Source organism: Gobius niger, assembly GCF_951799975.1.
Source record: "Gobius niger genome assembly, chromosome: 16".
Taxonomy (NCBI): Eukaryota; Metazoa; Chordata; class Actinopteri; order Gobiiformes; family Gobiidae; genus Gobius; species Gobius niger.
Genome location: NC_136867.1, coordinates 25,095,901 through 25,123,123, shown reverse-complemented (window position 1 = coordinate 25,123,123; position 27,223 = coordinate 25,095,901). Strand labels below are relative to the sequence as shown.

Below are 27,223 nucleotides of genomic sequence, written 5' to 3'. Positions count from 1 at the left end.
TTAGCATGCTACCGCTTAGCAACTGTCAATCAACTGTCAATGGCTTCAACACAATGAACACATGTGTGGCCACATCTATGAACACTGAGGAAATACTACAGTAACAGCTCTGACCTCTGTCACATGTTGGATCCTGTGGTTCAGGGCTTTCTCTTGGAGAAGTCAGAGCTGAGCAGTTGAAGAAAAATGCTAACTGGTAGCATGCTAACCACTTAGGTGTTTTTACTGTTTTCTTCGTGAGCAATGATTACGAGTTCATAAAAATGCCACTGTCAGTTGTCTTTCCTTTTTGGAGTAGCGATATTGTTTCATGTTGTAGCACTGCATAATTCTACTTTGGAATTCAAAATGGCCACCATAACAACAAAGGTCACAGGCATGTATACATACAATTCAAAAAAGTTGGATGAAAAGAACTAACTAGACGACAGGACAACTTCTTGTGGTAGCCAACACTGAAACATATTCACTATTCTAATCATTTACTGACAATCTCCAAAACTATAATAATCTATATTTAAATCACATCAAAAATTAAAAGTGCATTTGCTTTTCAAACTGTGCATAAAGTGTTTTGTTCAATGCTACCTTCGTCTAATCTATGATAAAACAGCTTTTGTCTAGAGGTGATATAAACTCCGCTTGTGTCGTGTGCTGCACCAGACAGATGTCTAACTATGGCAGATGCTGCACAAAATTATTTACAAAACCAAATAAAAAGCCTGAAACAAATACTGAAGTCACGGAAGAATACAGAGCTTTTAAAGGGGACGGATTCTGCTGCGTTTGTTTCTTTCATTTCAGTAAAAAACATTTGGTGATGTCTCTTTCTGAACATCTCTCTCTACACAGTGAAAAGATAAACGTTTTCTGTGTATTTGTACTGGACACATTGTACTAATCCTTTCCAATCATGTTCATATTTATTCATGGTAAAACTGAACACATTTACAGTATGTTCATTGTAAATCTAAAATAGAAGTTGTCCTGAAAGTTAAAGTCAGAAAAAAGCTCAATGTGTCCCCTTTAAATCATGCATTCTGGTGAAAGTATAAATACATGCTGGATCTAAATTAAAGCCGTATATTTCTGACCATTTCCTTTATATCCAAAGCTGCGCAGTCCATTATTTACAATTACAATCACTCAGGCTGAAGAGATGGCTCATGGGAAATGTAGGCAGCAGAGGACGGTCTCTGTCTGACTGGAGAGCAGTTTGGAGAAGCCGAGGCCAGATTTGTTATCGATGAAGATGAAGAGACCGAAGCTCCGCCTGGCGCCTGATACCTGAAGCATAGGAAAAAGTTAGTCCATTAGAATATTTTTAAATGTCAACGTTAATTTTATTTATAAAGCAAAGTTGTGTTTTCAATTTAGTTTTGAACTCCATAGACTGAGCTGAGTGCACATAGAGAGTCCACACTGGGTTTTTTCTCGGACACAAGCCTGGACTTGGCACAGACTGGCTGGCACTTTGGGAGCCAGCGTAAAGAGAATGGTAGTAATGTGCTCGCATTTTCTTGTGCTGGTCAGCAAACAGGCTGCAGCTTTTAGCACCCCGATGTTTTATAAAGTTTGTGGGACAATGCTACGTTGGACTGTCTCCCAGGTGGCACGGTAGCGCTGGTGCTCGAGCTCCACATCTAGAAGGTCCCGGGTTCAATCCCTGGGCCGGACGTGTGGGCTACGCATGTTCTCCTCGTACCTGAGTGGGTTTCCTCTGGGTACTCCGGTTTCTCCCACCACTAAAAACATGCCGGTCAGGTTGGCCTAACCTTTGATCTGATCTACACAATATCGCTGTACTATTGTATAATGACAAATGAAGCACTTAAAGGAACAGGCCACCGTTTTGACATACTGAGATATGTTCTTACCTGAGCTTAGACGAGTTGATAGGTACCTGTCTGGCCTTTGTGCGTGCGCTCAGTCACGCACAAAGACCAAAGATGTTGTTAGCATTTGGCCTCTCCTAGCATATTCCTATAGCTTCAAACGGGGGTGAAGTTAGAAGCGACCAAGCTCTTCCACGGGCACAAAGACCAGACAGGTACGTATCAACTCGTCTAAGCTCAGGTAAGAACATATCACAGTATGGAAGAACTGTGTGCCCTCAGTCACGCAAAAAGACCTAAAGATGTTGTTAGCATTTGGCCTCCCCCAGTATATTCCTATAGCTCCAAACGGGATGAAGTTAGAAGCGAACAAGCTCTTTCACGAGCACGCACAAAGACCAGACAGGTACGCATCAACTCGTCTGAACTCAGGTAAGAACATATCTCAGTATGGAAAAACGGTGGTCTGTTCCTTTAACCTTTCCCTTAAAATCACCTGGTTTCAGTCACAACCTGAGCTGTAAATCACCTCTGACCCTTTAAGATGTTCTTAATGAGGGAACAACATTGTAACATAGTAAAAAGCTCTAAAATGAAAATGTCTCCTCCTTTATTCTCCTCCTTTATTATTTTTCATTCTCTTCTCACCAGGACTGAGACTTCTTGACCCGCGTGGATGTGAGGGAGGAGGTCCTGGGGCGCAGGGGGACGTTGGCGAGCAGGTCGGGGAGCAGCCGTGGAGAGAAGGCCCGCTCCAGGTGTGCTCCGTTCAGGGTCAGCGTGAACATTGTCGGGGCGCCCATGTCCAGATCCAACAGCATGATGTTCTCAGCCTGGAACCACATAAGCAGACGAGATACAACAAGAGGCAACGGGTAAATGAAGGACAAGTCTTTGTTATTACTGACAGAGGGATGTAGTACAGAGGCCACTAGTACAGGGAGAGCATTGTTTCACTGATAGAGAACAAAATAATGAGCATTTATTAACTCGAAAGGCAGCGTGGCATTTTAGGAAAGACATGTTGGAAATAAATTATATAAATAACCAATAATAAAAATATGGAACTCTTGATACACTTTCTTCCCTCCTGGAACCGCCACCTTAACGTGGTGGAGGGGTTTGAGCGCCCGAATGATCCTGGAGCTCTGTTGTCAGGGGCATCGTGCCCCTGGTAGGGTCTCCCATGACAAACAGATCCTAGGTGACGGGTCAGACAAAGAGCGGTTCAGAAGCCCCTTATGAGAGACCAACAGGCCCGGTTAGAACTATGAGGCCGTCCTTCTGTGGACCCACCACCTGCAGGAGGAGCCATGAGGGGCTGGTGCCATGTGCTTTGAGCAGCTCCAACAGCTCCCCCACGACCCAACAATGGACAAGTGGAAGAAAATGGATGGATGATGCACTTTCTGTTAATTGTTTTCCATGTCGATAAGGAGAGTTCATAGCAGTGTTTCCCAATTGGGCTCGGTGGAGTCCAGTTAGTAAGGAGTCATTTGTTTGATTTAAAAAGGTGAAACTTAATTTTGTGATTGAATTTGACAGTATTTTAGCCTTAGTTTGAGCGCAACACTCAACACTTAATACTTTTAAATCCCAATTTAGTGGACACATTTCTGAACAATTAGCAGCAACCTCAAGGAAGAAGGTATACATTAAAAAACTTAAGGATTACACAAGACAACAATGATCGGGAACCCCTAGTCTAAAGCACAGGGGTGGCCCGGAGAAGTATAATACAAAACTGGATTAGAGATTTAGAAGTAACCCTGGTTTTGCCGTAATACAATGCGGGCGAGACCGCCATGGAAACATGCCCTTAGCCCATAACCCGCTCTTGGCCATGTTTTGTTCTCAGTTTAGATAAGAAGACGGTTCTTTGACCAATCAGAGAAGAGAATCCTCCTCTTTGTCCTTTATTTAACAGCGTGGATGGATTTGATAAAGTAACTTTAACTCGATAAAGTAACTTTTGTTGTACCTTTTGCTGAACATGTGGCTGACACAGACTCTAGACATCGACATGAAAAAGGCTTATTTCTTGTTCACATACTACGAGTGAACGTTCTCCTTATGTGCCGCTTGGTTTATGGCGCTGTATAATATATTCATGTCATGTGTCTAGTGATAGATTTTGATATTCAGATGAACTGTGTGTCTCTTCCAGGATTTGGCCACTTGGCGCTGACACCTTCTGTTTCCCATAAACGCGCTCATAAATCGCATAAATCTCATAAATTGTGGTGCCACTTATCTTGAGGCTCCATGTCTGGGCTTGTCACCCCGGGTTCGAGGAACTAATTTAGGATGAGTTCAACCAGCCTCGTAGTATAGCCCCCGGGACAGTTGACATCTGATTTCTTCCTTATCGCGTGTTTGACATTTGGACATTTGCTCTCCCGTTTTCACTGTTTGTTGAGAACCCTGTGAGGCGACTGTTGTTGTGATATCGGGCTTTGACTGCAGAAGTCAGTGACACGCTACAGTGAGCGTATGGCACAGTGGAAGTCATAACATCAGCCTCAGTGAAATAGGAATGGCCGGTTTGACAGTTCTCGTTCCCTGATCATGTCCCGCCGTCCTTTTGCAGTTACAGTGATTCATGAACGGTTGCCGCGACGACACATTCCTCTGAAGCGAATGACGAGGAAGTGTGAACTCAGCACAAACTGTCCCCAATAATAAAACTCTCATACCGATAACAGCAGCAGCGGGAGTTCAACGACCCCCCAGTGCAGATGACAACTCAAGTACTTTTGCCAACAGTAGTGGTGGAAGCGGATCTGACCTGGTATCTGGAGGGCGCGCCGGTCGCAGAAGTCACGGCGAACTGACTGATGGGACGCTTGTACCCGACCGCGCTGAGAGGCCTGCGCTTCACACGAGCCGGAGCGCTGCAACGAGAGGGAAGTTCAGAAAATATATAATATGCACAAACGATTCAGTGTGAGGTGATGATCCATGATAGTTATCTAAGCACCTGTCTGATGATGGCAGCACTGGCCGGAGTCTCCACTGATCCTCCTCACAGTCAAACTGCAGCCGGTGCATGATCTTGTTCTTCTCTTCCGGAGGGATGAAGTTCTCGATGAGGAGATATCTGTCAATTGAAGTGACACAAGGTTAAACAGCGATACTGCCTTCTGAAAATGTAATTACAGTTCTTCATATTTCAGTTCATCCCTGCTACAAGCATTGAATATTACACTTGAGTCATAGACACTTCATCTGTCTTTAGTCTATTTGAGTGTCTGTATCTTTCTGCAGGTTTAATTGTCAAAATCCTTTGAGGATATTGCGCCAATGGAGCTACCTGTTTTTCCCTCACGGTCTCCCATCAAGGTGGTATCGGCCACTTGTTAACTGAGGGTTCCCAGTTTTGATTCCTTGTGTGGATATATGAACCTATAACTCATGATCTGGAGATCTGTGACTCCCTGGCAATGCCCCTTGCTCATGTTAGGTTGCCCCAGTGGCATTGATGGATGGGTCAAATACAGAAGACACATTTCCCCTTAAAGGAACAGGCCACCGTTTTTCCATACTGACATATGTTCTTACCTGAGCTTAGACGGGTTGATACGTACCTGTCTGGTCGTTGTGCCCGTGGCAGAGCTTGGTCAGTCACGCAAAACAACCAAAGATGTTGTTAGCATTTGGCTTCTACCAACATATTCCTACAGCTCCAAACGGGGGTGAAGTTGGAAGCTGCCACACTCTTCCACGGGCACAAAGACCAGACAGGTACGTATCAACTCATCTAAGCTCAGGTAAGAACATATCTCAGTATGAAAAAAAACAGATGGCCTTTCCTTTCCTTTAACCTGGATCTTTGTTCATCAGCGGGTGTGGCACTTCAAAAAATGTCAAGTGGCATTTTGTTTACAACGTTTGGACACATCACTGTTTCACAAGACGTATCGTATCGGTCCATAAGGATCGTGATACATATTGTATCGCAACTAAAGCAGATTTTCACAGCCGTATTATTCATGATAGCTTGAGTCATGGTTTAGTCCCATTTCATTTCCGGAGAACCCTAGGTTAGTTCGTGGCCACATCGCCTCTGCTCTTTCAAATCCCGTCAGACCTTGGAAGCTCAGCAGGAAGGGCCTGGTAGGACTTATGGGAGACCGTTTGGGAACATCAGGAAGCCTGGCGAATGTAGTGTGTGAGTTGGTGGAGGTCGGAGGGGCCGATGGCGCAGACCGGCAGCCTTGCAGCCTCGCAGCCTCGCTTCTGTCAGTCTACCCCAAGGCAGCTGTGGCTACAATAGTAGCTTACCACCACCAAATTTGGAGTGAATGAATAATGCAATGTAAAGTGTCTTTGAGTGTCCAGAAAAGCACTATAAAAAAACTGATGCATTATTATTAGTAGTATTAGTATTAGTATTAGTATTAGTATTAGTATTAGTATTAGTATTAGTATTAGTATTATTAGTTTAGTCCTGGTGTGGTCCTGTTACAAGCCTCGCAGCCCCAACTGTAATCCAGTAAATTCTGTAGGGAAGCAGCTTACCCGTGCTGAAGGTATAAATAATTAACTAATGCAAAGTTCTTTTAAAAAGTGCTGTTGTAAGCATTTACTTCAGATAAGTCATTATTTATTTATAGACTCTGTAGCATACTTGTATTTGAGTTCCCGTGTAAGCTCGAGCTGCGTCTGCTCCAGTTCTTGGCGGTTTGTCACGTGTTCATCGATGACGTCGCTGATCTCAGCCTTCACCGCCAGCACGCGCGAGAACAGCTACGGGGAGAACACAAAATACATAAACCAAAGGGTCATTCACCACACGAGGGCGGCTATAAAACATTTCACAGACACAACTTTACAAAGCACTTTCACAGCAGAACTACTCAATGGATTAGGCCTATTACGTCAAAGATGTTTCCTCTCATTATCAGACCGTCTCAAACAGAGCAGCGGTGACTGACCCTCCGCAGTTTCCGGGTCTTCATCTCCACCTCCTGCTGCATCGTGGAGAAGGTCTCCTTCATCTCCAGAGTCTCCTCGTCCTGAAGCATCATCTGCTGCTGGATCACGCGCTCCCTTCGGATCTGCACACGTACACACACCACAAAACTTAAAGTGTGTTTTTTAAAAGCTCTTGTTTAAGCACTTCAGTCAACATTCCATTTACTGCTCCATCCAATCTGAGCGGTGGTGGTATAAACTACTTCTGGCATCCTCAAAATCAGGCAAAGCACATTAAAGTGATAGTCTGTAAGTTTGCAAAGTGAGGAGAGATAAGTGAAATTTGAAAGTAAACAATCAAATTTGTCCTCCCTTTAACCAGAAAGCCTGTTCTAGTTTGCAAAATGAGGAGAGCAGGAATAGAACTTTCAAAAGTATGCGGTTAAGCTCCTCCCCCTCCCTCCTGATTGGATCTGACAGGCCAGTTCACAGGAAAGCGCTTCTCATTGGTCAAAGTTGTATCCCGGGGATTCTGTTTAGTTGTAGAAATCAGCAAAGGGAGGGGCTTTAGAAAAGATATTGTTATTTAACATTGCTTATGTTAAGTCAAATTTCAAAGCCCAGGCAGTCAATTATTTACAATCTACTAAATTTGTAAAACATTTAAATTTATAGACTATCACTTTAACGGAGGTGCAGGATTCGCTGAAATCCAAAACTAGTGCCACTCCTTTTCCCTTGGCTTTTGTCATTTATGATATTTCATTTTAATATAGCTGCTGGTCCTCATTACTGAACCGCCTGATGACCCTTTTTTCCCCAGTTATAAATCACACAACAGCTCATATGTAAATGAGCTTAATGCCCATTTCATTTAGAACAGAATTAAAAAGATTTTCAGGCTGTTTTTAATCAATTGTTTTGCCCCTTGAGTCTTTCATTTGTTCTGAAATAGTTACTTCTCCATGTTTCTTTCTTCCACATGAAAGACTGGCCAGACTGTTTTGCTTCTGTAGAGCCCCTCGCACTGTCCCTATTGTGATTTATTTTATTGTCTTTGAACCATTTGAAACATTTCCCACCTGCTCTGCGATCTGCTGCCTCCTCTGCTCCAGGATGCGCTGCTGTTCGTTGGTGTGGTCGATGATGGTCTTTCCTCCGATCAGCAGCTTACTCTCCATGGCCTTTACCACAGACACAGACACAGCCGACATGTAAATAATTTATGGTAATTTCCTTTGTCCCTCCACGGTCTCATTTATCACAGTCAGATGGTTGTCTGGAGTAAAAAAAAATGCTAGAGCGAGCACAGTTAAAGTGAAAAACATCTGCAGTTTGCTTTGTTGGTTGATTATTTTGGTCATAATTAGCCAGAGAAATATACAGGTAAAGCTATAGACAGGAGAGAGCAATGAAAAAGTAAAAATAATTTAAGCAAATAAGTGCAAATAAGTGCCCTGACTAGATTTCAGAATGTAAGTTTAAGCCAAATCTCCCACTGATCCAACCCACACATGTCTATAAAATAGCTGAGCTGAGAAACAGTTGCAGTCTTACATTTTTGGAAAATCTGATGTCAGGTTTTGCCAGAATTTTAAGGCCCTATACCAGATTTTCTGATTACAAACAATGAAAGAGGGATTAAAATGTTTGTTGTGGTCCAAACGCATTCCTTGCAGGGACACTTTTCAAGGTCATTGTCACAGAAATGCTAGAAAACTAGTCTGCAAGTTCATAAAATAGTTCTAAATGCTTTATAATAAGAGGCAAAGTGTTACTACAAGAAAAAAAAATCTGGTATAGTGCCTTTAAAGTGCATATGACATATGACAAGTGCATATGCTTTTTGACTTAATTGACTCTGTGCATAACTTCAAATCACAACAACGCTGCCCAAGAAGTGACTTCCTGTTTCGATTCAGCACGCCAAAATAAAAGCACACAGCTCGTCTCATTGATTAGTTCATTAGCAGTTACATTATAAGAATATAACTAAATACACACATTTTAAGTGTTTTGTCTGTTAATAGTTAGGCAGAAAGAAAGCTGAATTAATGAATAAGATGGTGCTTTTATTTTGGCGTGCTGGATCGAAACAGGAAGTCACTGTTATGATTTGAAGCTATGCAGAGAGATGGATAACATTAGTTGGAAGTTGCAGTTGCATAATTATCATTTTATTCCAGTGAAGCAGCAATTTTAATGAAGATAGATAGAGGTACAGTTCCACAGCAGTTTCACTCATTTCCCATTGACATAACATGGTCGGCCTGGCAACAGTTTAAAATTGTTTGCCTCTATCTATGTCACTTTCTGTCGGTGTCCAATAAGGAAGTGAAACTATAAACATCACATCAATGGCCAAACTAAAGAAAGCGGGGAACAATCTTTAGCAGTATCTTAAATATAATTGTGTTAACATCAGAAACTGCAATATTTTGGATATAACAGTTACGGTTTGAGAAAATTTGATGGGTTACCAGAAATCAGGAACCTTAGGAAAGACTGAAAAGTTAATATAGGCTATAGACTTAGTGAAAGACGCCTAAAGGGCCTATATTTCTGTTTGAAGGACCAGTAAATGGGTCTGACCTATTGTATATATATCATTGCAGGGGCATGTACCTTATACTTCTCTATGATCTTCTCCAGCGCGTCCTGGTCCCACTGCATGTCCTCCACACTCTTCCTGTTCTCGCTCACGTGTTTGATCTTCTCGCACCCGCCGCTCACCGCCGCTTTCCCCTCTTTGGCGCCGCTCCTGTCCTCCGTCTCCTCCGCAAACGCCTTCCACACCTCCTCGTCCATCCCGGAGAGGCACCTGCTCAGCCGCTTGCTGTAGCGCCTCAGCCTGCGCTCTTTGGCCAGCATCCCCCGCTCCTCCAACTGGGCCTTCAGCCGCGCGATCTCCGCCTGGAACTCCCTCAGCAGCGCGTCTTTCGGATCCTCGTTGATCCTCGGCTTGTTCTTGATGTTCTTGGCGCGGCTCGCGTACCTCATGGTCGCCAGGGTCTCGTCGTGGTTCCGGTGAGACGGCCCCACGGTCGCGATCATGACGGTCTTCGCGTTGCCCCCCAGCGAGTCCTGGAGCAGCCTCGTGAGCTTCGAGTCCCTGTAATAGGAACAACATTTTCAAACTCAATAAAAAGGCAAATAAATAGCTGCAGTGTAAAGAGGTTGCAACCCCCTTTAAACGGCAATAAAACGTGTATATGTTCAGTATGAAGAAAGTTACAGCGTTTTCTCGGATCTATCACATCCCACCCATTGAGATCAGTGTCACCTAAAAACAGAAATGACCCGAACTTTTTCAATATTCAAGATTTCTTCTTAACCCCCATTTTAACCAAGCACGTTTTCATCAGTTCAGCTTCATACCCAAGTCTATAACTTCTTGACTGGAGAGCTTGGCCAGTGCAAAGCTTAATTTGGAAGCAAAACTGATAGTAACTTTTTTGTTGCATTGTCGCTGCTTTTATGTCCCATTTTGAAGCATTTCTGCTGTTTTCATCTCTTTTTTATGGCTTTTTTTGATGCTTTTTTTTTTTTAATGTTTTTTCCCCCGTGTTTTCGTCAGTTGTTTATCGCATTTTTCAGAGTTTTTGTGGCTTTTTCGTCAGGTTTCATCACATTTTTTGTTTTTTGTTGCTCTTTTGTGGGGTTTTTTGTTGCTTTTTCATCACTCTTTAGTCATGTTTTTGCTCTTTGTATATTGTGATGTTATTGCTTTTCCAGTATGTTTTTGTGTCTCTTTTGTGCCACTTTTGTTTTGCGTTTTCATCCTGTTTTTTGTTGCAATTTTGACGCTTTTTTCAAGAAGTTTTTAGATTTGGGTAAAGCCAAACTGAACAAAATGTGCTCTGTTCAAGTGGGGGTTAAGATGTTAACATATGTCTTTTGATTGTAAGTGTTAAAACATAATTTTACATCTTAGCTCCTTTAGCCCATTTAAACATTGGAGTTTGGTGGAGGAAAGTGGGGGAAAACAAACAAACAAGTGGAGCTGATCAGCTGAATGGTGCTGATGCTTATCTCTTCCACACGTGCATGGCGGGAAAAAATGTTGGGGAGTTTAAAAGTTCACAAAACTTTGAGCATCAGACAACTAGAACACACTCTTTACTGTATGTCGATTCTAGTTAAACACAAATTGTAAGTAACTACTTTTTCAGCAATTGTGCCAAAAGAAGACTTATATAACACTACATCAGGACCAAAACAAGACTAAAATTCTCAAAATTAAAGGTGCATTATGCAACTTTCTATGTGGAAAAAAAGAAAAAGTTGATATTTGTGCGTATTTGACCTTGTAGTGACCCTGCGGCTGTATGCGTGGTCAGCGTGGGACCTTTACTTTCCATCACAGTGGTCTCTTGGACGCTCCAGGATCAATTGTTTGGAATGTTTTCACTGCTGACGGACCCTCTCACCAGAAAACCTACAAAACAATTGATCCTGGAGAATTGTAGAGGCCACCATGATCAAAAGTAAAGACGTCAAACTGACCATTCGTACAGCCGCTGTGTCACTACAAGGTTAATACGCACAACTTTTTTTTCTCATATAAAAAGTTGCATAATGCACCTTTAAGAAATGTTGACCTGAAACTTTAACTAGAACTTTTACAGATACAAATTATAGAATAGTATAAATTAAGTGCAAAAAAAGTATCGATCACAGTCAGATGAAGACTTGAGTGATGTTGCGATGTATTGTGGCGTCTTACGATACGGATATTGCATCACCTAATATCGCGATACGTTTTTTTTTTTTTTTTTTTGCGATATATTGGGCAGCCCTAATCCCCTCGTACCTACCTGTATGGTACGTGCGTGCTTTTGCGGTCGACCAGCGCGGAGATCACGTTGCCCAGGGCGGACAGGGACAGGTTGATCTTCGCCGCCTCCTTCAAGCGCTTCCCCTTCGCCCCCGTCTTGCTCTGGCGCTCGCTGCCGGCCAGGTCCACCATGTTCAGCTTGCCCACTCGGATGTGGTCCTCGCCGTCTGGCCCCAGCTCGCTGCACTCCACCGTGATGACAAAAATGGCGTGGGACCTCGAGCTCCTCTCGTTCATGTTCGTGAACCCCACGGACCTGGACTGGTTCCCTATCCTCATGACGTGCTCGATTTCTTCCGCGTCTTTGGTCACAACCGTGGACAGATCTCTGACGTAGACGCCGAAATCAGGACTTTCCTTCAACTCCAGCTTCTTGTTGTTATCCTTGCACAACAAGTCCCTGATCTCCTCTTGGTATATCTCCAAATAGGACGATCGGACCAGGTATTTCTGATTCTGCGTCCTGGAGATCTGCGTAAAAATGTGCTGGAACGAGTTGGGGATCACTCCCCGCTTGTCCGGGTCGCTGGACACGCCGTGCATCGTGTAGGTCTTCCCCGTGCCCGTCTGCCCGTACGCGAAGATCGTCCCGTTGAACCCGTGGAGCACCGACTCCACCAGCGGCCGCACCACGTCGTCGTACACGTCCCGTTGGCTGGAGGTCCACCCGTACGCGGCGTCAAAGGTGAAAACCTTCAGCGGCTCGTCGGGCGGCGCCTTCGGGTTCCTAATCGCGATCTGCCCCAGTTTATCATCCACGCTCAGGATGTTCTCGCCGTGGGCCAGCTCCTCTTTCTTGCTAAAAGGGCGGCACCGCACCACCACGCGCACAGCCTCGCTATTCCTACCTCTAGACATGACTGCGACCTCAAAGTATACAGTGCGTCCCCATCATAGCGAGCGTCAACAACCGGGGCGCTGTCAGGGGAAAAACCGTGCGTAATTCCTCCGCTCAGGTGCAGCAGCGATGACGCACGGCCAGTTCAGCCATAAAAGCGCGCGTCGTGTCCGCACATCCGACGCATTTCAAAGCCAATTCTCCTCTTCTAAGTTGAGCATCCTGGGAGGAAGATGCCAGAAGATGCCAGAAGATGCTGAGGAGAGAGGGGAGGGGGGGGAAACACAGCCCACGCCGACTCCCTCCCTTGGATGTAGACCGAGCCGAACACGCCCTGGCTGCGAACAATGGAGGCGACGCATGTGACCCGGCAGCGGCGAATGGGGGGCGAGCTGCGCTTCCCACGGCTCCACTTCTGTTATTATTGACATCAAGACTGTGTCATTTTTTTTTTTTTAAGTGGCCTATAAGGATGAGGATTACGGCATGCATGAGCTCATACGCCTGCAATAACGTAATCTTTTTTGACTGCACAGTTGTGGTGCACGATGAGTCTGTATAAGCTTTGTTTCAGTGTTAATTTTGACAACATATTTTAATTTAGTTTTAGTCTTAGTCTTTTGACTAAAATGTAAATTAATTTTAGTCGAGATTTAGTCAAAAAAAAGTTTCAATTTTAGTCTAGTTTTAGTCGACGAAAATTGCATGTCAATTTAGTCGACTAAATTTAAGACTAATTTAGTTGACTTTGCATTGATAATATTGATTATAATCATATTTAATCAAGGTCCTCGACTTCATGGAGTTGCTCCCACATGAACAAAGCTCAGAGCTGATAATTTGGCAGAGAATTTAGATGATATGAGGCTCTTTCAGAAGGTCAATAGAAGTTTGGATGATTTTAGTCTCTCCCTTTCATTTTTATTTAGTCTTATTTTAGTCGACTAAAATATCTGGACATTTTAGTCATAGTTTTAGTCTCATGAGAAACTTTTAATTTAGTTTTAGTCCAATTTTAGTCGTCAAAAATATCACTTTGACTAAAATTAAGACTAAATATTTTAGTCGACGAAATTAACACTGCTTTGTTTATGGGTAAATGTTCAATACATTATTTACAGAAGAGAATAGGAAACAAACGTTATGCTATAGCAGTAGGCCTATAATTACTTGATAAATATAGGCCAAAATAGCAACACGACATCCAAAGAATAACTTCAATCTTTTCAGTTCATTGAGCCGGTCAACTTGGCCAATCTATGACAAGAAAGTACATACATTAAACTGAGCAGCCTAATAATGCACATACCCACAACTCAAGAAACATTGTCTTGATAAAGCTAGTTTTGTTTTTTCTTTATTGTAAATTGTTCTATTGCTAGACTCTTTACATAATGGCCTGAGTCACATTTTAAAGGATCAGGCCCCAGTTTTTCCATACTAAGATATGTTCTTACCTGAGCTTAGACGAGTTGATGTGTACCTGTCTGGTCTTTGTGCGTGCGCTCAGTCACGCAAAAACGACCAAAGATGTTGTTAGCATTTGACCTCTCCCCATGTATTCCTATAGCTCCAAACAGGGGTGAAGTTGAAAGCGAACCATGCTCTTCCACAGGCACAAAACCAGACAGGTACGTATCAACTCGTCTAAGCTCAGGTAAGAACATAGTATGGAAAAACGGTGGACTGGTGACTTTGAGGTTTTCAGGAAAAGATGACTTTTGAGGGGAGACACTACACTTAGGCAAAACTTATTTCCTGTTTTAAAGTTTTGGGCCAAATTGGTCTCTTATAAACGTTCACCTGAGAAAAGAAAAAAGAACTTGATGATTGCACTGAGTCAATGTTTGAGAATTTGTCATTTCAAGGGCATTTTCTCATAGTGCATTTTTATCACATTCGTGCAACAATATCTCCACGCAGTCGCACCAACAGACTCCAAATTGTCCAGCCTTGGACTAAATTTCGGACAATGTTTTGATTTGATTTTTGATTAGGTTTTATTCAGAGGGATTTTTAATATCTAATTCCAAGTCTAATTAAGTTGAGAATTTCAACAAGGCGAAATTTAAATTCTTGCATAATTTTCCACTAATAAACTTACGTAAAAAACAGAAGCACATGTTGACAAAATAAAACCATATTAGACCTGATTCAGTCTATTATCCCCAAATATCGTTAATTATGGGCATTTTTTACATTTTCCTCCTATTTAGGCCTGTAATCAACAGCAAGTTGCACATTGATCTCTCTAAATTGAAAGTATCCCTATTCAGTTGTAGCGTCTGGCCTTTAACCTTGGACATACATTTTTTTTGTGTGCAAACAAGCGTTCTGATTGGCCGAGGAAATGGCCGAAAGACGCTGCAGTTTTAGAGAATTTATAGAATGAATCACGATTTGGCCAAAATATTACTTGAACCATAAGAGAAGCACAAATGGATGTAGAATTATGCTATATCCACTCGTAGCATAATTCTTTGCTGTACAATATGCTTGAAAGTTGATATTGCATGTAATAAGTGACTGATAATATTTTAAAGTTAGGATATAAATTTGAGCAAAGAAGGGGCTTGAACTGACATGATTCAATAACAAAATTTATTCTTAAACATTTACATGAGCTGCTCAAACACAGAGCCCTAATGTACAAAATAAAGACACTTGAACACATTCCGGTCAGGTTTAAAAAGACGTTTGAAATTTCCTTTTCTTTACAACTGCAGTGAATCGTTAGCTTTTTCCCCATTAATTTAAGTTAATGAATTACAATAAGGTACAAAAACGTCAGCAGCGTCCGCCCCCCATCGCTGCATTGACACGTTCGTCCGCACTTTCGATATAAATGCTAGGCACATTTCAGTGACGGACTGGAGTTATTAAGTGCTACGAAGTTAGTTGTTCTTTTTTCACTTGAAAAACTTTTTGCTCGGGTCGTTGGCGTGGTCTAAGAGCAGCTGGCACGGCGTGAACGGGCTTCCGTAGACCGCCTCGAACCGCCTCATCTTCTCCACCAGTTTATCTGCGCCGTAGCTGTCCACGTAACGGAATGGACCTGAAAGCAGGAACATGCGGTTAGAAATGTCATTAAAGGAATAAAGACCTTAATAGTCATGCTCTACTTTTACTTATATAATAAACAATGGCTGTAATGATGATAAACTCTGACCTCCGAGACAGGGAGGGAAGCCCAGCCCAAACACAGCGCCGACGTCGCCCTCTAGAGGACTGTTCAGGATCCCCTCCTGTAGACACAGTAGCGCCTCGTTCACAAACCGCGTGATGAGTCGGTACTGGATGTCGGAGTCTGACGAGCTGAAAGGAGAGGTTTTGGATAATGACGCAGTATTGATAGAAGCCTCTGTAGAAAGATCAGTACTTACACGGCTGGATTTGGCGCGAGTTTGTACTTCTCCAGAATATCGTCAATTCCTGAGTTGAGCTCTTTCACTTTGAGGCCTGGCTGGTAAATGTAGCAGCCCTTTCCGGATTTGCGACCTGCAAGAAATAAACAGATAGAGTTTAAAAGACCAGATTATAAGGGAGATTTCCGTGGGTTTTACAAGTTTAAAGGACGGCTAAGTACTATAAATATATTGTTGAATGTCTTTAAGATAGCTCTAGGTTTTAACAGAGCTGCACTAAACAGGGAATTTACACATCTGCAGGTTGCTTCTTTACCGACAGATATAAACTGAATCATGAAAATATGATTTGATAATTGTACTCCGATATTTACACACACTGACAAAATGTTTGATGTTTTGGTTTGTGGATTTTACAAAGAATATAAATGACACAATAAGGTGCTTGTGTGAAGCCATTTATTGTCAAACAACTGTGTTGACTTCTTTCAAATCATAATGGCAACAGAAACTGTCTGCCAAGGTAAATAAACTAATGAGGACAACCGCATTCACTGAAACGTCTATAACAGATCATCTTCGCCATCTGACACTGGGATATGAAGAGTTAGACACAGGTGAATGTTTTATAAATTATTATTTAAAACTTTGCCGTTTGTCCCATAATCATTAGAAAGAGAATGAAGCAAAGTTGTTTTAACCTGACGATATGGTCCTCACACTTCCTGTTTGGGTCGGGGTGTGACATTACTCAAAATGCATGTTTTATATTACAAAACATGCATGAATGGGTAGCTAAATGATTATTCAACATCTTTTTTTTTTTTAAATATCATGTATATATATATTTTTTAATTTGTGACAATTCTCAAAATTTCTGAGCTAAAGTTTTCATTTAAAGTTTCTGGAAAATTGTGACCATTAGATTTGCTTTTTGTTTACATTATTCCCGTCATGTCCCAAGTTAAAATAATGCACTTCTAAACTTATTCATTGAGTTGTTCTTCTAATCTTCTGCTTTAAACTAAGATTTGGTTGACAGTTCACATTTTATCCAGTATGTTTGCAGCGGTCGACTCCTTAGAGATAAAATGTTTTGATTTTCACAAACCATCACAGGCTCTGATTTGCTAAAAGCAATCCTTCAAACTGCAGGTCAGATTTGATTGTGATCTCGTCGCCCTGGGCCCAATAACATGTTTCTTCTGGTTCAAGCAGTTCTAATCTCTGCTCAGTTGTGGCTTTACCTTTGAACCCGAGGTCGACCATGGTCTGCAGCACCTCCACGTTTCCGCCTCCGAACCTGGCGCCGAAGGCTTTACCGAGGTCTTCAGCCACGTGCGCCGCGACGTCGATGCCCACTTCGTCAATGAGAGTCGCCGCGCCGACGGGAAAACCGAAACTCGTGGTCAAACCGTCCAGCTTCTTGGGGTCAGACCCTTCCTGAAAGAGGAGGAGGCGTCAGCTGAGTGTGCAGCTCAAATTCATGATTCCTGAGACAACTCAACCGTACTCACCTGAAGTACTCTGATCGCTTCAGCCAAAATGGGGGCCAAACATCTCGTGGTATAGAAGCCTGGTCCATCCTAAAGGTAAAACACACTTTAATATCAACGAAACTCTCTTCTCTTCTTCAACTTCCCCACTTCAACCATGTTGGGCCATTTGGGCTGATCTAGAACACTTTCCGTTCACTTAAAAAGCACAAAAATATAAAGAATCTGATGGAAAATCTTACCCCGACCACAATGATGACTTTCCCCTGCTTGAGTCCCACTGCCACCGCTGAAGCCGTGGTGTCTTTGGACGTCTGCTCTGTGGTGATGATCTCCAGCAGCTGCATCTTGTCCACGGGAGAGAAGTAGTGCATCCCGATGACCTGCAAAAACCACAGTAGTTTAACAATATTAATACGATTCGCTTTCAAAAAAGGGTATTAATATTTAAAATGGATGGAAGGCGAACCTTGTCTGGCCTCTTGCTGGCAGCGGCGATGTCTTTGATGGGCAGAGCTGAGGTGTTACTGGCAAATATACAGTGAGGAGACGTCGCCTGTGGACACAGTTTATACACCTTTTAATGTAGCTAAAGAAAAGTACATTTTACTTGTTAGTACATAATTTGGTAAGATGTTTGTAACACTTCATCTGATACAAATTGCTACTTTGCTATTAGGGCTGGGCAATTGATTGAAATTTAATCGAAATCGCAACCTCTACTTTGGTTAATCTCAATAATTGTCATGGGACTTTATAAATCGACAAGTTTACAGCCATTTCTTTAGCACAAACAGTTCCTAGTTTGGGAGTTTGGACGAGACAAAGGAAGACTTTTGTGTTAATGAGACTTGATGATGACAGCATTTGTTTTTGTTTGAGCTGAGGTTTGAATAAAAAAACAAAACAATTGAATCGAAAATCGAGATCGATCAGTATCACCCAGCCCTATTTGCAATTAATACTGTGTAATTAATTCATATGTCAGTGCGTTACATATGTGCAATATTAGGTAAGGCGATATCCATAATGCAAGATCTCATGTCTCATATTTTGCCAATACAGCCTTTAACGAAATCAAAAACACTATATGTGCAAGAGTTCAGTTTTAGTCATGACTTGCAGAATTTTGTTCCAATTTAAATGTTATGATTCATTAATATCATTATCCCAATAATCAAGTTATCAAATATCTCAATTGTTTTTTGTATCGTGCAGCCCCATTTTCAATATACTCTATGAAGAAAATTTAAGCAGACTTAACAAGCCAATATTCTCTGTCAATATCATCATTTTGCTTTTCCTCCGCTTCATCACTAATATCATTCCACATTTCCAGCCGCAGTGACACTCACAGCCTCCACTTCCTTGAGAACGGCGTGTTTGATGTTGATGTCCTCAAACACGGCCTCGATGACCATATCCGCCTTCTCGAAGCCGCTGTAGTCCAACTGCCCCGTCAGGTTGGACAGGATGGAGTCGCGCTCAAACGACGTGATGTTCCTCTTCTTTGTCTTGTCGTTCAGTCTGGACATAACAGATAAGAAATAAGATTAGCCACATTGGAAATAACTTTAATACATCCATAAGGTTCTTCCTTTTCCCCAAATAACAGGTGATATTCATGCCTGTAATGTGAGTGAGACCCTGCATGTCCCATACGCGCTGTAGTATGTGAATGGATTCTGCCCGGAGCCTAAAATAGCCCCGTTCTTGTATGTAAAGCCTCCAGTATTTGAGACGTACCCCTTGTAGACCTGCTGCTGTCCCCGGGCCAGTCCCGCCTCCGTCGTGTCCTTCAGGATGGTGTGAACCCCTTTGTCCACAGTCACCTGAGCAACACCTGCACCCATCAGTCCGGCCCCCAGGATCGCAAGCGTCCTGGAGAAGAAGAGGGAAACGGACATTCAAAATTAGTGATGGCCGAGTTAAGCCTGAAAATGGACCCTTTTATACACAAGAGCCAAGTCAATTGTAAACAAAGCTATTGCCAAGAGGTGCAGTTGTAAAAAACAAAACAGAATTTAATGGGGGTTTAATTGATTAGTTATAAATATGTATATTGTGGAGAAGTGTGTCATTTCGAGGGGTATTAAGTCCTGCTAATGAAAAAGAAATCCATATATATTTGGTACTTTTTAAAGATGCCCTAAGTGATGTTTTTTTTCTTTTTTCCCATCAATAGGTGGAGTAGTGAACTCTGCTCCACCACCACCCCCTTGCCCTCACCTAGCTTTCCCCCATCGCCCACAACCATCAAAGTAAACATTTTGAGATTTACATTTATTTGTTAAACTGCAACTTTCTTTTTTTGGCATTTAGAACATAATCATTTCATTTAGAACTAACTTTACAGTGGAGAACTTTTTTCCCCCCCGCAACCATTGAACGCCTCAGCGCTGCTGTAATCATGGGGGGAAAAGACCTGACAGCTCCTGTAGATGTTGGACTATTAAACAATTTCATGAGGATTTCAGCTGCATCAGAGCAGGTCGGTCAGATGTTTGTCAGTTCACCATCTTTTTGTAAAGTTCTATCATAATGCTAAACTGTTGCTGTGTCTTCTGCTTCAAACATTTGTGATCTCTTGTTCACGTGTTGGTGTTTACATGGTGCATGTGGGGGTGAGGGGTGTGTTGGGGGTGTGTGCTGTGAGGTGAGGGAGGTGCGGCGCCGGTCTCCTGCAGCACAGTAGCTTTAAGCTCATTGGGCTGTCTTTATACATAGCTACTGTGCTGTACCAACTAAACCATAGGACAATTTAAAATGATGGCACTGTTGCTTGTTTTTGGTCAACTCTGAGAATTACAAAAGCAGCTTAATACTTAAAAACGTACTTGACTTCTTTCTGTGGAGTTCCAAAGCGGTTCTTCTTACAAGCGACTTGACCGTGGTACAGGCCGATCAGAGCTGCCGATTCTGAAGTCCGAGCCAGAGCTCCAAAATTCTGTCACACATAAAATAACCTTACTGCTGAGATTTTCAGACATAAATGTTTACAAATTGTGCTGAAACTGTACCTGAGATTCTGCCAAGTAACCCGCGACAGGGCCTTGTTCAACTCCAGTCTTTACACACTGAAGAAAGAGGACAAACAGTTTACTTGTTACAAGCATGAACAAACTTTCACAGAGCTGAAGAACAAGTCAACTCACTTCGATGATTTTGAGCGGAGCCGGATACAATCCTTTGCTCTGTTTCATCACTTTCCCATGAACTGTTTTGTAGATTTGATTTCGCACAAACTCAAAACTCATGACGTAATCTTGGATTTCTAGAAACAACAAAGATTATTTTACCTTGTAAATAATGTGGCGTTGACGGAGTGTGTTGCACTTACTCTGCATGGTTCCCTTTTCTTTGCGAAGAGGGATTTTCTTGTTGACGATTCCCCTGGCAAAGTCCACAGCTACTTCTTCCAAATATTCGATAGTTCGTTCCTCTGGACTCTTCAGGCCAGGCCCTTCAATGTGAGAAAAAATTGATTAAAATTCCAAATGGTATACAAGTAAAATAAAATAGCTGTTTTTGTGTCTTGAAAAGAAAGTTTGAGGGTGCATTTTAGTCAGGGGGAAAACAAAAAATGTGCTAAAAACTGATCTACGGGCATTTCTTTCAGATTTTTGGCAACACTTTTACTAATTGAAGGATTTCAAAAATCAATGTTGCCAAGCCCAATTCTTGCGTTACATGATGAAAAATTATGACCAATTTGACCATGTATGGTATGTATGTGTTTTGAAACAGAAACAAATCTATTACTAATTTGAGGGAGCCGATTAAAAAAAAATATAAATAAATAAATCACTGTTGCCAAGCCCAATTCTTGCATTAACAAGACTGATAACCATGTTAACGCAAGAATTGAGCTTGGCAACATTGATTTTTGAAATCAGCGCCCTTCAATTAGTAAACAAATCAGAAAGAAAGGTTGTAGGTATCACATTTTTTTCATTTCAACCCTGACTATTTCCATGACATATACTCCAAGCAACAAGTTCCATCAAATACGGAAATATATCATTGTTTTCGGTCCATTTTTAATACTACAGAGGTGCCTACACAGCATCCTGATCAGCGATGCTTCTCTTCAGTCTCTGCCTGCATTCACAAACTAGATACTGATCCCTGAACCCACAATCAATGCCCAATTGTGTTCATATCTTTAGATCGGGGGGTCCCACCTACGGCCTACTTTTAACTGGCCCACTGCAAATTCTAAAAATATAACTGAATACAATTTGCTTTATTTGAATACAGAATAAATCAAAATCCATTAATATAGAAAGCTGTGATGAAGGCTGTTTTTTTTTTTTTACTATAAGCATATTCAATTAAAAAGCATAGTTGACATTTTATTACATTGGCTAACTTAAATACAATAGAGGTGAAGTTATATATCTGACCTCTACTGAGTGCGGTCCAGTTGTTTGTATATTTTTCTGTATGTGGCTCTCAGTGAAAAAAGTTTGGACACCCCTGCTTTAGATAATGTCCCAAAGGTTTGAGAGCAGTGTAATTAAATACCCATACGCATGTGCGACATCGTGTAAAATCATCAATAAAGCCAACGTTGATTATGACTCTAGAGGTGTAGGTGGATCCGCTGAGTTCGTCTGTGTGGACAGGGCCTAAAGCTGGTCTTACCAAGAGGGTCGACAAGTTGGTCCACTAATCCCATTTTCTTAGCTTTGTCCGCTCTGATGTTCCGGCCGGTCAGCATCATGTCGAACGCATTCGGAAGACCGACCTACACAAAGAGGATAACACACACTTTAACTATTGATATAAGAAATACTATCCAGATAACTGAGTATGTGCAAACTCACCATTTTGGGGAGTCTCTGTGTACCTCCAGCTCCAGGCAACAGCCCCAGCATGACCTCTGGAGTACCAAGCACAGTCTTTTTGCTCTTTGTTGCGATCCTGTACTGGCACGCTATGGCAAACTGAAACATGATACATCAAATCTATGAACAACAATACTTAATGACTTATGAGAACACTCAAGATAAATGCTCCTTTACCTCCAGGCCTCCCCCTAAACAGGATCCGTTGATGGCAGCTACAATGGGCTTTGGCGATTTCTCCACTTGTTGGAATATGTTCTGCCCTGCCTGGGAAAGCTTAGTGACCTCCTCCTCGCTGTTGCAGGCCTGAATCATGCTGTTGAGACAAGCAAAGAGAATAGAATAAGCGAGATCATCAACAATTTAAACCAATATTCTGAGTACCATATCAATAGGATGTTAAAATCCCCTAGTTTCCCTTGGCTTACTTGATATCAGCTCCTGCGATGAAGCACCCCGGTTTGGAGGAGATCAGAACGGCACTTTGAACAGCATTATCCGCCCAAACCTCGTTCATCACGTCTGTCAGCTCTTTCTGCAATTGGATTGACAGCGTGTTCACCTGTGGACAGAATAAACAATCACATTAGTTAGATCAGTATTTTTTTTTTTTACCACCCATCACGAGAATAGATCGTAATGCGTTTCCAAACCTTTGAATTGGGGTCATTGATCCGTACAACAGCGACATCGCCCTTGACTTCATAGTTCACGTGAGTTCCTGCAAAAAAAAAGAAAGAAAGAAAATACACACAACAACAGTTAGTTACCAAAAGGGTGATTTATTGATAAACTTTGCGCTATTTTATTCAGAGACTTACCACACATGGCAGGCGCAACAGAGAATGATCGGAAACTGTTGCCTGTAAAATCAAAAACTATATCAGAAAACAGCCGCATAGAAAAAGTATTATGCTTATTTGTGTCCTTTGGTCAATCATTTCATTGATGGACATAATCTAAAAGTGGGTGGCTGTAAATGAACTTAAAAATGATCAGTTTCATTGGTACAGAAAGATTCATCCAATTTAGGCAAGGCAAGTTTATTTGTTGAGCACAATTCATACACAAGGCAATTCAAAGTGCTTCACAGTTGCATAAATATAAGAAAACAAATACAATCAATAAAAACATCAACATAGAATTAATCAATTACAGTAAGAGGCAAGAGTGCAGATAAGATTCTTTCAGTTATATGCATTTTTAAGTCTTGTTTAGATTCGCTCTGTCTTGAGCACTATTTTTAAGTCTTGTTTGGACTCGCTCTGTCTTGAGCACTATTTTTAAGTCTTGTTTGGACTCGCTCTGTCTTGAGCACTATTTTTAAGTCTTGTTTTGACTCGCTCTGTCTTGAGCACTATTTTTAAGTCTTGTTTTGACTCGCTCTGTCTTGAGCACTATTGCGCTCTGTCTTGAGCACTATTTTTAAGTCTTGTTTGGACTCGCTCTGTCTTGAGCACTATTTTTAAGTCTTGTTTTGACTCGCTCTGTCTTGAGCACTATTTTTAAGTCTTGTTTGGACTCGCTCTGTCTTGAGCACTATTTCGCTCTGTATTGACACTATTTTTAGGTCTTGTTTTGACTTGCAATTTATCCATAATAATAAATATTTCACTGCAAAAACAAGAAGGAACTCTCTTCTATGTAGTTATATCAGTCAGTTGTTCAAATCAATATTTCAAGGAGCATTTCAGGTCAAGCCCTCCTTATCTAAATTACAAAAATAGTCACAGGCCATCACGTGTTCAAGTATTACTGCATAATGGGAGTACACAGTATCCATTTCTGCTAAGCCAGCGCTCAAAGAAAAATGTACAGACCATAAAAATATTGTTGTCATATTGCAAAACAATAAATAGGTCACGTTTTGGGATAAGGAAGAGTGCATGACCTCAACGTCCTGGTCATGCGAGAGCAGTCTGAAGGAAGCTCACCTTTCACCTACTTTACCAGCCCACAAGTGTAGTCAAACATCGCTGACAATTAATAGCGAGTAATGACCGCCAGGAACCAAATACTACATCTTTGTAAACTAGGATCCCCGATGTAAATGTAGATGTAGTATACACGCATTAAATGTGTTGTTTGTAAAGTACAGGCTAACTTTTACACTTCTTGCTAGTCATTGAAAGCATTATAATGAATTAAAAGCGATACCGATATGGTTTTGATTTTGGACACTATTAATATTACATCAATATATAAGTGAAGGACGGCAAGTGACTTGTGATGCAATGAATACAGATTGTTTAGTCATTTGTATGGTTTGGAGCATAGGACTTAGCTAATAAGCTAATTACCCAGGTAATGCTAAACACACTTAACGTGCCTCAAGCTTGGGATTTTTCATCTCAGTATTGTTCATCGTTAAGTTGATTTCTGCTAATATAAGTCGTCCTGTACCTGTGAAGAGGGCGTATTTCCGAGATGTTAGCCTGGAAAGAACGCCAAGGGCTCGTATGCCGGACATGTTGAAGCGGAGGTCAGTGGAGGATCTGCGGCGGTGTGAAGCTAAGCTAACAGGCTAAGTGCTGTCATTTTACTTCCTCAAACTCCAGAGAAGAGTCGGCTTTTGATTGGCTGCCGAAGAACAACGTCGACTCCCATTGGTTGATTTGCTAGACAGTTTTCGGCGTAGTTTTTAATGTACCAAACTGTTACAAAATATATTATTATTGTAAGAAGAAGACAAAAAAACCTATAGTATCTAACTCGAATAACTCTATGGGGGAAAAAATAAATAAATCTAATTTTGGAGTATTGTATATTTTAAATTAAAATGTACTTTTAAATGTTTATCCAAACCCTTTTAAGCACATACAAGCTAAATTGTAGCCTATAAAAATGTATATAAAATCATTATGATTATTTTTGTCCAACCTCTCTATGTTTGTATGTCCTGTAACAAGTCTATGCTTATTGTCACCACAAGGCGGAGGCAAAGTTCAAAAATGAAACGCCAAGGGAATAATAATTTAAAAAAAAATCTGACAGGTTGGCACAATATGCACAAAGGACATAGACCAGACAGATTAGATCAGACAGAATTAGAAGATTTTTTTTAATTTTCTACAAGTGTTCTTTGAGAAAGTGAGAAAGTAAGCCACCATACAGCAGCTTTCCTATCTGTGATAAATTAAATTAAATCTGAACAACAAACATGATACTAGATTTAATTAGTGCACTAAAGGAGACAATTCAATTTCTTGTGAGCAAAATAAGATGATGAAGCATTGTAATAAATAAATGTTTTGAGTATCCATTTTTATCTATGTCATAGTCATTGTTGCAAAAATAAACCATTTCCAACTCAATGTTAATCTGTTAATCTCATTTTCATCCACCGCACGCTTCCCCCACAACATCAGACAGGAACCAATATTTTCCTGAAGTGACTGTTTTTGCTGTGTCTTGCAAATGTGCATATAGGGCTAGAATAAGCATGCATGCGAAAAGGACAGTATCAGCCACCAAACGGGGGGAGATTAGGGGAAATTCAGAGAAAAGTGAAGTGAAAGACACCAAAAACAACAAAACCAAAGGTCAAATGTGAAAATACATAAAGTGTACAAAATGTGCAGGAATATGGACACATTTCTTCACACATAATCTGCAGATGTAGTCACACTCCAATTAAAATGTTGTTATCTCCACTTTCTTGTTAAACCTTCCTAAAGCAGAGGGAATGGAGCTTGTCAACACTTAATACTATAGACTAAACACAGTGACATTAATTGGTTGCTTTCAGATTGATGAATATGATGATGTCATTGGATGCCATAGGAGGAAAGAGACAGTTTTTCTTTTTTGATTGAGGTATTTTCATAACAAATGTACAAAATACCCTCATCATTTTGTGACTATTTCAAATGCACTTTCTATCCTACAGCAGAATTCATGATATTGCATTGAGATTTTTACCGCATCTTGTCTCCACCACATTGACCATTGAGTTTCGAAACTTTTTTCTCTGTTATGGACATGTTGGAGACATGCAGGCCTGAACACAATAATATTTTACATGTACAACGATCAAATTCAAACAGATCTAAAATTAATAATGAAAGAAAAAGAAAAGAAAAGAATTGTTGCACAATCTGCACAATGTGATAAATCAGACCTTTTTGTTTGGTTTTGTATAATTACTTGGTCTTGTACAAATAAATTACAAATGAACGCCACTGTATAAGTTCTCAACTGATTTGGCATTGGGACCCACCATCACATGAAGATTTTTTTTTTTTTTTGAAATATATAGTGTATTATATATTCGTGTGTATAAATTCGTATTGAAAAGCATTAGATAAACCTAAAAAGCAAAAACAAGCTGATAACAATCAATATTGAAGGTGAGTGCATCAGTGGGTCCAGAGTTGTAGAAAAAGTTCAGGGGCTCTTCAAGGACAAAAACCTTGAGAACATGGACTAAGAAGAAAAAAATGTCCGAGGCACTCTGAGAAGTAAGATAAAAGTAAGTGATAACAGTCATGTTTTTTCAGAAGATAAATATAGTTTTAGAAATGAAGTCTTTATATAGCCTTATAGTTTTTATAGCTTTTTTTTAATCTAAATTCTGTAACTCTGGATACTCCTAAAATTTTGTTTGTGAACCTGTTCTCAAACAATGGCAAGAAATACTATTCTGATGATCATTCTGATTGAAAGACATGTTCCCTTCACAGGAAAGGCTTGCGACCCACAATAGGGTCCCACCCCACCAGTTGAGAACCACTGGTAGGGCCCAAAGTGGTGATACATTTTTTATTTACAATGCATACATATGTCGATCTACGTTCCCACCCTCACCTATGGTCATGAGATTCGGGTAATGACCGAAAGGACAAGATCGTGAATACAAGCGGCCGAAATGAGTTTCCTTCGCAGGGTGGCTGGGCGCACCCTCCGAGATCGGGTGAGGAGCTCAGTTACCCGGGAGGAGCTCGGAGTAGAGTCGCTGCTCCTTCACGTTGAAAGGAGCAGCTGAGGTGGCTCGGGCATCTGTTTCGGATGCCTCCTGGTCGCCTCCCGCGGGAGGTGTTCCAGGCATGTCCTAGTGGGACAAGGCCTCGTGGAAGACCCAGGGCA

At 41.3% G+C, this 27,223-nt stretch overlaps 2 protein-coding genes across 3 annotated transcripts; both read right to left on the bottom strand.

The window, feature by feature from the left end:
* Positions 1 to 819: 819 nt before the first annotated feature.
* On the bottom strand, positions 820 to 12,827 carry LOC306975837 (kinesin-like protein KIF3B). Its single transcript, XM_079573611.1, has 9 exons — positions 11,570 to 12,827; positions 9,378 to 9,864; positions 7,835 to 7,936; positions 6,773 to 6,895; positions 6,466 to 6,584; positions 4,816 to 4,935; positions 4,624 to 4,729; positions 2,484 to 2,668; positions 820 to 1,287 (listed from the first exon to the last, which is right to left on the bottom strand). Exons 1-9 carry the CDS (start codon positions 12,445 to 12,447, stop codon positions 1,143 to 1,145), a joined length of 2,265 nt encoding a protein of 754 aa, XP_079429737.1. The 5' UTR covers positions 12,448 to 12,827; the 3' UTR covers positions 820 to 1,142.
* Positions 12,828 to 15,056: 2,229 nt separating this feature from the next.
* Positions 15,057 to 24,681, bottom strand: hadhab (hydroxyacyl-CoA dehydrogenase trifunctional multienzyme complex subunit alpha b). 2 transcript variants are annotated; one of them, XM_079573950.1, is made up of 20 exons: positions 24,542 to 24,681; positions 22,960 to 23,001; positions 22,792 to 22,859; positions 22,567 to 22,700; positions 22,316 to 22,454; positions 22,118 to 22,237; positions 21,936 to 22,038; positions 20,629 to 20,751; positions 20,444 to 20,562; positions 20,309 to 20,365; positions 20,126 to 20,235; positions 19,035 to 19,169; positions 18,644 to 18,815; positions 17,758 to 17,844; positions 17,531 to 17,671; positions 17,310 to 17,378; positions 17,040 to 17,235; positions 15,811 to 15,925; positions 15,597 to 15,742; positions 15,057 to 15,482 (listed from the first exon to the last, which is right to left on the bottom strand). In XM_079573950.1, exons 1-20 carry the CDS (start codon positions 24,606 to 24,608, stop codon positions 15,337 to 15,339), a joined length of 2,289 nt encoding a protein of 762 aa, XP_079430076.1. In that variant the 5' UTR covers positions 24,609 to 24,681; the 3' UTR covers positions 15,057 to 15,336. The 2 variants fall into 2 exon arrangements, with proteins under 2 accessions (XP_079430076.1, XP_079430075.1); XM_079573949.1 differs by having other exon boundaries at positions 22,792 to 22,864; positions 22,962 to 23,001.
* Positions 24,682 to 27,223: the final 2,542 nt, after the last annotated feature.